The sequence below is a fragment of the Ostrinia furnacalis genome, unplaced genomic scaffold, assembly GCF_004193835.3.
Source record: "Ostrinia furnacalis isolate ACB-3 unplaced genomic scaffold, ASM419383v2 OfSCF1132, whole genome shotgun sequence".
Classification (NCBI taxonomy): Eukaryota; Metazoa; Arthropoda; class Insecta; order Lepidoptera; family Crambidae; genus Ostrinia; species Ostrinia furnacalis.
Genome location: NW_021131371.1, coordinates 1,221,096 through 1,234,364, shown reverse-complemented (window position 1 = coordinate 1,234,364; position 13,269 = coordinate 1,221,096). Strand labels below are relative to the sequence as shown.

The following is a 13,269-nucleotide window of genomic DNA, read 5'->3' as shown; positions in this document are numbered from 1 at the left end:
AGCAGTTATATTTCGGTAGGAGTTTTTGAAGACATGTTCAATTGGTGGAAAAAAGTCGAAATTCCTTTATTTGCATGGACTATTATAATAGTGCTTACAAATATAAATAACAGGATTATGATAACTGTCGCAATATCATAGCTTTTGGTATCATACAAAACAGTCTTTGTCATTAGGTGCGTTCATCCTAGATAAATATTTTCTCGAAACCATAATACAAAATTTATTGTAGGTTGGATTCAAAAAATAATCTTAATGGAAATATTTTGTTTTACTACATCCTTTTCCAAAGTTAACGATCTCATTTTACTGCTTGATATGCCGTAATGTAATTAATTTTACTATGCGTAGTGAATTTTCAATTTTATGGCCAAGTTAATCAAGTTGAAAACTGGTTGCGTTAAATTACATCATCTTTCCATGTCACATCATTGTTTAAAGAGCGTCAAATTATTTATTGGTCTTACTTGCTTTACAGACGTTATTTTGTTGTTAATTTGATTATTCTTGCAATGTTCCTTGTAATAAATTATAGGCCTTAAATTAAATGACCATGAAGAATAAATAAAAATATTCAATAGTCGTCATTCAACACACTTTTATTGAATCCACAGAAAACTAGGCAGTCTTAGTTCACAACCATAGTTACTGATTTCCACTGTCCAAAATATTGTCTGTAAAAGTCAGAACAAAGCGTCGATTTTCCACTCCCATTACCCCTATTAAAATCAGTCTCTTACCTACACATCGCTGTAACGAAAGAGCGAATTAAAAGAGGGTCTGAAACTATGGATATCGGGTATCCTTACCGTTTGACTTAGGTACTTCATAGTTACTGTAAGGTGTAGTTGTATTTGAAATTGAATTTTGGCAAAGAGTTAAAGTAAATCCATGAGGCAATTATGTACAAGATTTAAGGAGGCGACCAACCTACTGGCAAATTCTTCTTCCTCGGTCCCTCACTGATGAGGATCGCGACCACAGACTGATAGTGTTCCTCCACAAATTGCAGCATAGAGCTGTGTGGACCGCACGATGCAAACTTTCGCCCACCGTCTTCCTCGTCGCGTCTGACCATCTCATCGTTGCCCTGCCCCGAGCACGTCTGCCTTGCATTTGTCCCAAGATAATTTGTTTGTTCAGACAATGCCTTGAAAACTGAATTTTAGTATTGTGACCAAAGAAACAGATACTGGCAAATACAAATACAAAAACTATTAATAATGGAACCGCAAAATGGTTACACGTGCCTCCGATGTAATCGTCATAATATTATTAAGTTACATAAACGATAAAAACGTCTCAAAATTTGACAGATATAGAGTACACACGGCTACACTGTTATCTATCCATTTCCGTTTTTGCTCTCGCTTTCATCAAAATGGTAATTCTTTGCGATAGAACGAGACGACATGACCGGCAATGGGTAGTTAACACTGTTGCCGATGGTACATAGTATCTCCTAGATAGAAATTATCGTCGCCTTAAATTCGTTATGGTATTACCTACTTGGAACTTAGTTCTTTTATTATCTCTGACGTCGATTGAGAGTATTGTCATTAATAGATCAGATGCAGACATCTTCTATCTCAAATCACGATTATTTGATATAGAAGATGTCTGTGTCGGTGGCCACACATCTTTTACCATGTAAAAATGAGAGTTTGTTTGGGAAGTTAACATTTATGAACCTGCTGTGCAAGAAGGAGCCAATTTAACAGTTTCTTATCCTGGTTTCATTTCCCACGAACAAAAAAATCTTGAATATTTCGTTTTTTTTATTCCGAATTACTTTCCACCGCACCGTAACCAAAAGACGTCTGAACACCAAGGATTCCCATAACGACTGGTCTTGTGCAAAAGATATCATCGGTCCACCGAGTAGGAGGCCTACACTACGTCTTCCAGTCCGTGTTTGCCACTTGAGAAGACTATTGACGTATTAAGCCATCAGTCCTATGAGCTGCATACCTACCACCCACTGCCATTTATTAATATGTCAGTTACATTGGCTTTCTTAAGGATCTCGCCAATTTAGATTCGATCTGATCACATATGAAAACTCCAATCATAGCACGATCTATCACCCTTTGAGTCTCATTGAGCCTATTTATGAGGCCCATAATATGGAACCAAGTCTCCATTCTGTATGGTCACTGGCAAGACTGGAAAAAAATCATATTTTTGAGAAGTCTTGAACACTGCAGTATTTTGGATGAAAAGATGTCGCCAAGCTTCTTGCACACTGCCCAGCGGACGTTTATTAGATTATTGACCACTTTCAAGAAGTTGGGCCTCGATGACTGAACTGCTTGTCACAGGTAATAAGTAGGTATTTATTTTCACTTCTTCTTCACAACTTTGATTTTAAAGTCTAAAATCTCTCTCTCTCTCTTGAAGAAAAACTCTGAATTTTTGTGCATAATATTTATAATGCTTTCCTATAATATTGCTTCATGTGGGATATGAACCCACGATATTGGAATATGTTTTTCGACTTGTTTGCTCATGTAATAAAAATAAAGTTTTCATTGAATTTTAAAGTGACACGCATTAAAATTTAGGTACTTATACACAAACGCATAATAATTTTCTATAAGACTGCAACGAACATAAAATTTCGAAAAAATGAATTGGTAATTGGTCCAGGCGTTGTTGAGTTATTCGCTTGTCAACGCATTTTGCGATTTATTTTTATATTTTTTATATTAAAGATTCAAATAAAAAATTGGACGTCAGACAAACAAAGTCGCGCTCCATCACTGTGTTAATAAATAGGCCGCCGAATGAGTCTTAGATCAGTAAACGATCCTTTATTTAAAGTTAAAAGATAATTTGTATGGAAATTCACTTAGTTACATATCAATTCAAGACAGACATTTTGTAAGATAGTATTATTTTAAACGCACTAGATACATCTTATCGAAACCCATAAAAATCTCGTGCTCACAACGTAAGCTGCCAATACACGACAGTTTTTTGATAGTAGCGTTTGTTTTATTAACAATCACGTACCTATGTTTTGACAGTGTGTAGTTATCTCTTCAAAAGGCATTAGGGAACTGAAAGTTGTAGATGGTGTACTTCTAGTTGTCAATGTGTTTTTATTGGTTTAAGTAATTAAAAGGATGGCTCTCAAGGGATGGAGACGCGTACTGAACAGGGGTAAGAATTTGTACAAGATTGCATTTTTAATGCCGTTTTTAATCGCGTATCGTAATTAGCAGGCGTGAAGTCTCTAAAAGATAAATTCGTAGTATTGCAAAACCAAGATCACTAGAGATGTGTTTGCTGTGTTCAATAAAAATAGCACTTACCATCCATAATGCTTAAATGTGATATGTGTAATGTGAACTTCTGATTTCTAAGATTACCTATAGATGTTTAAAATAATGAGAGATAATAGTTTTTTGGTGCCAAAAATAACAAATAATACATAATACATTAGAGTACCTTCAGTAATGAAATGATATAATAATATTTATGAAATAAATACCTATTTTCTTAATGTTGGTTTTTATTTTTGTGCTTTTGAGGTGCCATCTTCTAGATGTCCAAAAATAAACTTTTATTTTCTCGTAAAACGTGTATTCTATCTAATATTTACTTACTTACTCATTATGTTTAATTCTTTTTAGTGATATACATACCGCAGCGTTATGTGCTGGGCATCATGGGGCTGTTGGCCCTGGCCAACTCCTTCACTATGAGGGTCTCTCTCTCCATGACCATCACGCAGATGGTCCTCCACACGGAGTCCTCGGAACACATCGTGGGGGAAACGTGTCCAGACCCTGAAGTCGATGTGATAACTATTGTGACTAATGAGACTATTGTTGTCAGTACGGTAAGTACAAATATTCAACGAAATTTTGCCTTGTGCTTAAATTGTTTAGCGTATAACCCCCTTACTAATAAAAAGTTACACAGTTGGTGAGCACTGTTTTAAAATGACATTTCCATACTAAACGTCACTTTAAAACACTGTTCAACGAGCGTGTAAGTTTTATTAGTAAGGGGGTAAGTGTTTTGCAGACATAGACGAGTGCTATACTAAGTAGATAGTATAATCAAATTGTTGCCGAAATTAAGAAAACAGTTGGGAATGTGTTTGTTTGTAACACATTCTCAACTGTTTTCTTAATAAAATGTATTATGTGGCACGAAAGTTATGGAATTTATATTCACGTAAAGAAACAACTTTTGTTTGTCTGGATATTAAATCATAGTCACTATAATTAGGTTAGTTTGCGTAGGTATAGTCACTATTCCATTGGGACAAGATATAACGCTAAACTCTGACTTTCAGAAGTCAACAACTTCTGTGAGACTTTAGGTCATTTTGGTAATTTCAAACTGCCATAAATTCTCTTCCAGCCCCGCGAACGCTACGACTGGGACGAAGCAACCCAAGGCTTGCTTCTCAGTGCGTTCTACTACGGCTACGTCATAACCCACTTACCTGGTGGACTGTTGGCAGAGAAGTTCGGAGGCAAATGGACTATTGGCTTCGGCCTGTTATCCACGTCCATTGGCATGGTGTTGACGCCATGGGCCGTTTCGGTAGGAGGCGCAGTGGGCCTATTCATTATACGTGTCATCGAAGGTTTTGGAGAGGTAAGTGAAAGTGTACAGTCAGCTTCAAAAAGTTCGCGTCTTTGTTACCATTGGAATATAAGATTGTGTAGTCAACTTTTGGCCACTTTGGATGTCATAAACTATTTGACGCTGACTGTACCTATGTATATTATGAACTGGAATAACTCTTACATACCGATGCTTGTTGAATTACAAAGTAGAAGCAATTAATGCAAAACTAATCATTCGTTTTGTTACAAAATACAATCTTCTAGGTATGTTTTTTAAGAACAAATTGAATTAATAGCAAATGTTTTTGCAAGTTATTTTAAATTCCAAATGAGGAGAGAAAAAGAAGGCATGAGGATTGCTCTAATGACTTACATTAGCTTATCTCAAGTGTAGTGTCCCTGATACCACATTCGGTGTTATATCTCTTTCTTGAAGTACAGTACACATCAGATATTTCTTTGTTGCAAAATCGCCTCTATTACAATTGAAAAAGATGTCACAGTGTTTAATATGATGTGCTGTCGTCTGTACTTTATATATCCAAAAATCTGATCTGTGATAGCCTTAACCTTGTCATAAAAAACATTCTTTCCAGGGTCCAGTTACCCCCTCCTTCGTACTATTACTGGCAAGATGGATCCCACCAGCGGAAAGATCGACGTTTGGTGCCATGATATTTGGCGGTGCACAAATCGGGAACGTGATTGGCCCATACATCTCTGGTCTTATTCTGGCAAACACCGGAGATTGGGCTTATGTCTTCTACTTCTTTGGATTTTTGGGAATTTTGTGGTTTATTTTTTGGGTAAGTGAAGTGCTTTTCTAATCTATATTTCAATTTTATAAGATGTGGTTAATAAAGTGCATAAATACGTAGATTATACTTTTATACGTCATGACTTACGTAAATAACTTACTTAAATAATTCAAAGAAAGCCTTGTATCCGTTAAGTGTTGTTTTCAATCTATTTTGAAACGATCTTAACCCTACAGTGGTCGCGTGGATTACACCCGTAATCCACTGGTGCAAATTGTCGAATATTTTGAAATCGGTCAACGCGATCGTTTTGATACTTCGTGTACTTTAAGTTGCATAGTCGAAGATCACACTTAATGACATGTGAGCGCCAGGTCGCTTGTGGATGTGTCGCAGGAGTCCCGTAAATGCCGATGGTCTACACGTGTAATCCGCGCGACCAATTACGTAAGTATTTTTTAAGTTACCTTTTTTACTTAATGTGTTTGTTTTTGCATTATTAGAGTAAATTAATGCTTTATAGTAAATTATTACGGCATATGTATGTATTTACATTTGTGTTTTCAATAAAATCATTGTATTTCAGATAAAAATCATGAACAATAGACAAAAAGCACAAATCGCAGAATGGCTAGAAGTAATTGACAATCAAAGCGTATCTTCTGGCGAGACTTCGGTTTCTGATGAAGAAGTGCACATTCTTCCACAAGAGAACAAGTTTCTCAGACCAGTGATTAGCTATCTAATTCAGAACCATCACAGCGGAGTTTTTTAGATCGCTACTTTTACTGCGGAAGAAAGCAAAATCAAAGTACTGGAAATACTTGTAATTCGTGCAACAAATTTATTTGTCCTTATCATTCCATGATGGCCTGTATCTCCCGCACGGAAGTAATAAAATGTCTTCACAATGCGAAACCAGGTCGAAGCACCTTGTACCCTGCGCACCTGGTACCGCACCCCACGCTAGCTTCGTGCAGCCAGTGTTGCCTCGCATTCGTAAGAAACGCACATGTCGACATGGCGTCAAGAGAAACAAACAAAATCAAAACTGCAAATTGATTATAATTTAATTTGCTACACGATTTATTGCTAATTTAAATAATGTTTTTCGTGACAAACATTTGAAGTTGTAACTTAATGTTATTAAATAATATGTTTTCTTTAAATAAAGCTTATTTAAGTATTTATGCACGTATATCTTATTTGTAAAATATTTAGACTAAATTATTAAAACATCTTTGTTTGTTACTTTTTTAAATTTTTATTATAACTTAATTTAAACTATCGATATTTGTATTTCACATCCCTAGAATACCCACCAGACTTCCCTAATTCAGTGCGGCACAGGGTGCATAAGCCTTGTATTTTGAATATAGCTATAATTTTTATACTAAACAAGTTATTCACGAACGGCTTCAGGTGTATGTCAATAAATGCATTATTATTAATATTCAAAGAAAAAAAACACAATATCTATTAACATGAAGCCAAAAATAAAATAAATATATCTTAAATATTACAAGGTCTTTAAGCCTTGTGCCGCCACAATGTAAGTTTTAATACCAGGTTTACTGACCTTGTACCGAAGGAATGGAAAGTATTAGAAAGTTACCGCCGCAGCAAAGGTGTTAAAGATATGTCTTCTTTTTTTACTCCATAAAATGGCTTACGCATGTAATCCACGCGACCATTAACGTAATATTTTAGAGCGCGACCACCGTAGGGTTAAAGTCATTGCTTGTTATGAATTAATCATAATATGCTATATGTGGGCATTGTTTGTTGAAAGAACTAACTAATATGATTTATGTCGGGTTTTTAACTACGGTCGTTACTTGTTTGTTGCACAATAGCACATAATAAGAATGCCTAATATTATTACAACGTTATTTTTAGTCATTTCATAATCTGGAAACTATTGAGGGCGGTCCAGCAGTGGATGTCCCTCAGGTTGTCCTGATGATTTCATATAATAAGCTATACTTTCATCATCATCATTTCAGCCATAGGACGTCCACTGCTGAACATGGACCTCACCCAATGATTTCCACAATAGCCGGTTGGTGGCAGCCTGTATCCAGCGCTTTCCTGCTACCTTTATGACCTCAAAGCCATACTTTATCAATTTGTATTTCCACACAGGTATTGCTCTGCTACAGCACACCTAACGAGCATCCATTCATATCGGATGAAGAGCGGGATTTCTTGAACAAGAACGTGACTGCGTCTGGTCTCCACAAGAAACTCGATCCAGTGCCTTTCAAAGCCATCTTGAGATCTACCCCGCTGTGGGTCTTAGTTTTGGCAGCCGTAAGTTAAAAATAATGATTTTCATCTAAGTCTTTTAAATTGCATGTCTCATTCAAAATATTTTTCTCTTTTTGAAATTATATCTCTCTTTTTAGACTCTATTTTCGAGTCTCGACCTCAAAAACATAGTATACTCGACCTATTCTTTGATAGGGGATAAACTATAAAGGTCATTAGCAATAGGTCGAGTTTCCCTGTCACCCTGTCTATCCTTAACGTTTATTATAAAACCAATAGTCGTTCAGGGTACTACAAAATGAAGATGACATACTAATTTCTCTTCAACACTTTTCTAAAACCATGCTTGTTTAAATTTTATCAATAAAAATCAAAGAATAGGAATTTTCTAAGAAAATCACCTCACAATATACATTATACAAGCAGATGCTGATAAGATAGATCGTTTTCTCTATGGAGAACGTTTTAATATTAGACTCTTCAGTTTTATATTAAACGTTCGCCTGATCCATGTTAGACCTCGAACGATAAGTTCATGTGTGTGTTGCCGCTTAAAAACGTTAAGGCTCTATTTGTAGGCTCTATGAAGGCAGTGTCTTTATTAACATTAGTATTCTACATAGGAAAGATTTGATTGTCTGTTTGTACCTATTGAATAGGAATTTGGAAAATTCACCAGTCGAATCCTACATTATTTCTGATGAAAATTTATACGGTACGAATTTCACGTGGTCAGCTAGCAGTGTAGTTACCTAAAAGTGACCGTAACAATCTGAAGAATGTTTTTGTACGTTAAATGCAATACACAGACAGAACAGGAAAATATTCAAAATGAAATAAATGGTCAAGGTAAACTGATCGATATAGATAACATTGTTTGTATGAATTGTCATGATGATTTCTCGCGATTTCGCTATTTCTTAAGATGTGTACGAAGTTGTAAGTACTTTTATATTTTGAGATAAGAGCGGTGCCGGATACACCGCATCAATTATTCCAATTATCTATTAGCTATCTGTAAGCACTATATTTTATGATTTTCACAGCGATTACGCACGCTTGAAAATAGTCTTTTTTCGTTTTTGCAACGACGCTTGCATTGGCGCTCTACTCCTATTGGTCGTAAAGCAATGGAATAGCCTAAAGCCTGGATAAAATTAAATGGACTATCCAGTACAAAAGTTTTTTTTAAATCAGACGAATTTTTCGACCATATAAACAAACTGTTCATCAGTTATTATTAGTAGTATTTTAATAAAAAAAGAGGAATGTAAATAAAATGTTTTATCATTGCAGGTCGGCCATGACTGGGGCTACTTCACAATGATCACTGACCTCCCCAAGTACTTCTCCGACGTACTGAAGTTCAACATCAAGCAGACCGGCCTCATGTCGGCTCTACCATACGTGGCCATGTACATTTTCTCGTTTATTTTCGCATTCACGTGCGACTATTGTATAAAAAAGAGATGGCACAATATTACGACGGGAAGGAAGATTTACACCACCCTATGTAAGTAGATAAATAGATAGAACACACTTTATCGTACACCTAAGACAAAAAAATAAAGAAGTAGGTAGGTATACAAAAGATACGCCACATTTAGGCGGTCTTATCGCTATAGCGTTCTCTTCCAGATACTTAAGTACTTTGTTTTGAGCACTAAAATACACACAATAAATACAATACGTATCTGATCTTTCTTACTTAGCCCGGAGACACTTAAAGTTGCTCATAAAAATACAATAATTTTATGTAACAACTGTCATATCAATTCTGCTAGATGATAGCGCCCTACTAGTAGTAGAGATACCAATAAATATAGCGACTGTATAACAAATGAACATAATCATGATGAGTTGGGCAGAAACAACATGAAAAACGGTGTGATCATGTTGATAAATAGACAGGTATCATTGATTTGAAATATGCGAGTGCCTAGCTCCAATATTACTACCTACTACCCGCTATTGATGTAGGTAGTGTGTACTAATAAATGAATCTGGGTACCTATAAGAAAGTATACAGTTTTTCGTAAGCAACAACGTAAGCTACGATTTATTTTTAATATAATAGGCTTTGCGTAATATGGTGACGTTTTTTGCAAGCAAATATTACACAACTGAAAACCAAAGCAGAAAAGTATTAAATTAAAATAAATTTCATGGTTTTTATTGTTATTTGATAATAATAGTATCGAGTAGTGTTATTTAAATCGTTTGCATTGTAAATGTGTATGTTACCATGGAAAAAAATTGTCATCTTTTACTTATACGTACACGATGCTGTTTAAAATTTGTACAGATATAGATTTTTCGCTTGGCTCGTCTGTGGTTCTATTTCAATGAATAGAGAACAAAAAAACATTAACCTATGTAGGTATGTTCTGTAATTCGAGTTACATCAATTTTCTTTATATTGGCACAAATGAACGTCTTAAAGATGCTTGCTTAAAGAATAAGACACGTCTAATGTTTACCTATAGCTTCAATAAATTAATTGACTACTGTTTTTTCCAGCATCTTCCATACCGGCACTGTTCACCATTCTGGCGTCATACTCCGGCTGCGATCGCACGGCAGCTGTCGGCCTCTTCATAGCCTGCATGGCCTTCTATGGTGGTTTCTATAGCAGTGTCAAGATCAACGCCATGGACATCGCGCCGAACTACGCCGGCACATGTTCGGCGTTCTCCAACGGGATCGCAGCTATTGCTGGGATTATCACGCCGTATTTGGTTGGATTGTTGACTCCTGATGTAAGTTTTTAAATTATATTTACTGGTTTTTGTTCTGCGATTTAACCTCAGTGGATTTTCTATACATAGGTAGTCATATCCTATAATATACTTACTAGGGTGTAAGTTATAGTAACATTTAAGTTATATCAAAATCCACCCACTAGTTTGTCCATGAAAGGAGTAGGTACTTACATAACATACATACATGCATCCATTCTTGCATAGGTACTTTCGTGCTCCTACTCTTTTTTTGCTAAACTGGCTACACTGCGTAGAGTTGTTTATATGACCTCTACATAAATGCTTGCCTTTATATAAATCTATTTTTATTTGTGCTCTTTTGCTTAAGCCTATTAAATATTCTTATGACTTGAAAATCGTTTACAAGTAATTACGTACAGGTTACTCACTCAGTCATCTGAATTTCGGGAGGTATGCTACAATGAAAAACTGTATGCCCATAACAGACTTTTTGTGAAAACTCCATTTCACGCTTGGTATTTTAATAATAATGCTGCGTAGCAGAAATTGCCAACATTGGCAACAATATACGGTAACCTAATTTTTTTCGCTCGGGTCAATAGCATGGCTCTATATATATATAGGGACAATATAATGTAATGTTACGTTATATAACCGAATACATAGGGACAATATAATGTAATGTTACAAAGACCAATACAATATGTATTGAACACAATTGAATTAAAATTGCTTTTCTCATTATGGCTGAACGAACATAACAATTGGCTGGTATAAGTTTTTTTTAGTTATTGTAGAGACATAGGTACACAATTTTACCTATACATGTCATATAAAAATCAAATCAAATAAAAAATAAGCAATTGGACAGTTAATAACTTTGTATATGAAACATTTTTTGAGTAACAGTGTAGCAACATTAGTTGCGGCTATACGCATTTTTTTAGTTCGCCAAAGAGTTAACGAAAAAACAAGGAGGTGATGGATGAGTAAGCACGGAATAAAATGATCCAAAAAGTGCATAATTGGCTAGGGAAAAAACTTACTTCCTTTACTATAGCTAAACGTCAGTGGTATGAGGGTTATTAGATTTTTTTTAAATATCCTTGGAAATCATACACTGCACCTCTAGTCCCAAAAAAACTATTGAAAAACTAAACGTAGTAACAAAACAGTAAGTAAAGCCTTATATTTCTGATTATACCCGTATTACAGAACGATACTCAAAATTGGAGCCAATCCCAAGCTACATACTTATAATTGAGGCTTTTAATTGGATTAATTTCAATATTTACGAGAAGGCCAATCACAGGGCACAATCACTAACTAAGATTGTGCTAAGATTGAATTGGGTTTTGAACTTCGTTTTGTAACACGGACTTTAATTGGGTTAGCTTAGTTCTCCTCGCTACGAGTTTTTTATTTTGTGTCCAGCTCTAACCAAGTTAGACCAAACGAGGTCAACTGAGCCAAACCATGGTTTTGTAATTTTGTTCAAGCTGTTTATATGAAGTCACTAGTCGGTAACGAGTGTTTTAAATTTCTCTAACCTTTTTTTTAACTACTTCAATGTGCATACATTAGATTTTTTATGCTTTATAAGCTTCTTCTGCTTTATTCTCAACACAAAAATCAAACTTAGAACAACTAAGGATATGAATACGGATATTTGTTTATTGTTTTCTATTTGGAAAACAGTAACGTAAAAAAGTTTCGTGAATATTATTATTTTCCTTAATTTGAATCCATGTTCGGAAGTTAAAGATTAATAGGGCATCAATGAAATTAACATTTAATTAAGGCTGATTAATTTCTCTCAGTCAAAGATTTTATTCAGTACTTAGGCCCTTTCCAGGGCGCTATACATAAACGTTCCGAATATTATAGCTTGCTGATTTAAAATACTCTAATAAATCACGTTATTTTTTTCCAGCAAACAATCGGACAATGGCGTATCGCATTCTGGACAGTATTCGCTGTACTCATAGGGACGAATATTCTGTACGTCATTTGGGGTTCAGGAGAACAGCAGTGGTGGGATGACGTCGACAAATTGGGATACCCACCAAACTGGAAGCATGGACCGTTGAAGAAAAGAAACCCTGACGTGGAGATAGAGAAGAAAGTAGTTCACCCAAAGCACGACCACTCGCCAGTGTTGAGTTAAATGTAATGTGTTTTATTATAATTTGGTAACAAGTGCCTGCCTTCTTTTGTCAGACAAATGTTATTAAATGTTACATATCACATGGATTGTAGGCGTGGATAAATTAAGTTTTACATAAGTATTTGCAGTCATCTTTAAAACCAGGTGAACCACCAAACTGTATTGAAAGTCCAGTTATCAGTCTAAGGTCGAGTTGCACCATCTTACTTAAACTTTGACAAACGTCAAAAATCTGTCAAACTCCATACAAAAAGCACCGGTTATCGTTATATTTACGGTAAAAGTCAGGTGGTGCAACTCAGCCTTAGACTCGGTTTGGTTAGTCATGTATCAAAATCTAATTGAAGTTATCGGAATTTTAGATGAATTATTATGCTTGTATGTAGCTTTTTTACTGATATATACTGCTGCTGCCTTTCCCAAAGACTATAATCCGGACCTTTTCAAGGTGAGAGTGAATAGGCACTTGCAGGGCAGATGTGTACCATTCTAGACTGCATCTCACTTAACATCAGGTGCGATTGTGGTCAAATACACCTGCCTTGTTATGCATAAAAAAAATTCGTATTTAAGGTGTTTATTAGTGAGTTATTTGTAAAGCAAACGTGATGTCATATCGACAATTTAATGACAGTTCTTGTACAATTTATTACATTTTGTTGGTACAGTATTCTAGTAAATACTTTAGATACCATAGTGTGTATATTGATTTTTGGTCATCCGAACTTGTAAAATTCATGTAATTTTGGCAAGAAAACTTA

The 13,269-nt window shown here is 35.4% G+C and overlaps 1 protein-coding gene across 1 annotated transcript; it reads left to right on the top strand.

Moving 5' to 3' along the window:
• The first annotated feature begins 2,944 nt into the window (after positions 1 to 2,944).
• Positions 2,945 to 12,979, top strand: LOC114351425 (putative inorganic phosphate cotransporter). The gene is made up of 8 exons (XM_028302639.1): positions 2,945 to 3,165; positions 3,639 to 3,847; positions 4,378 to 4,617; positions 5,186 to 5,395; positions 7,493 to 7,660; positions 8,915 to 9,131; positions 10,139 to 10,377; positions 12,275 to 12,979. Exons 1-8 carry the CDS (start codon positions 3,129 to 3,131, stop codon positions 12,506 to 12,508), a joined length of 1,554 nt encoding a protein of 517 aa, XP_028158440.1. The 5' UTR covers positions 2,945 to 3,128; the 3' UTR covers positions 12,509 to 12,979.
• The last annotated feature ends 290 nt before the right edge of the window (positions 12,980 to 13,269 follow it).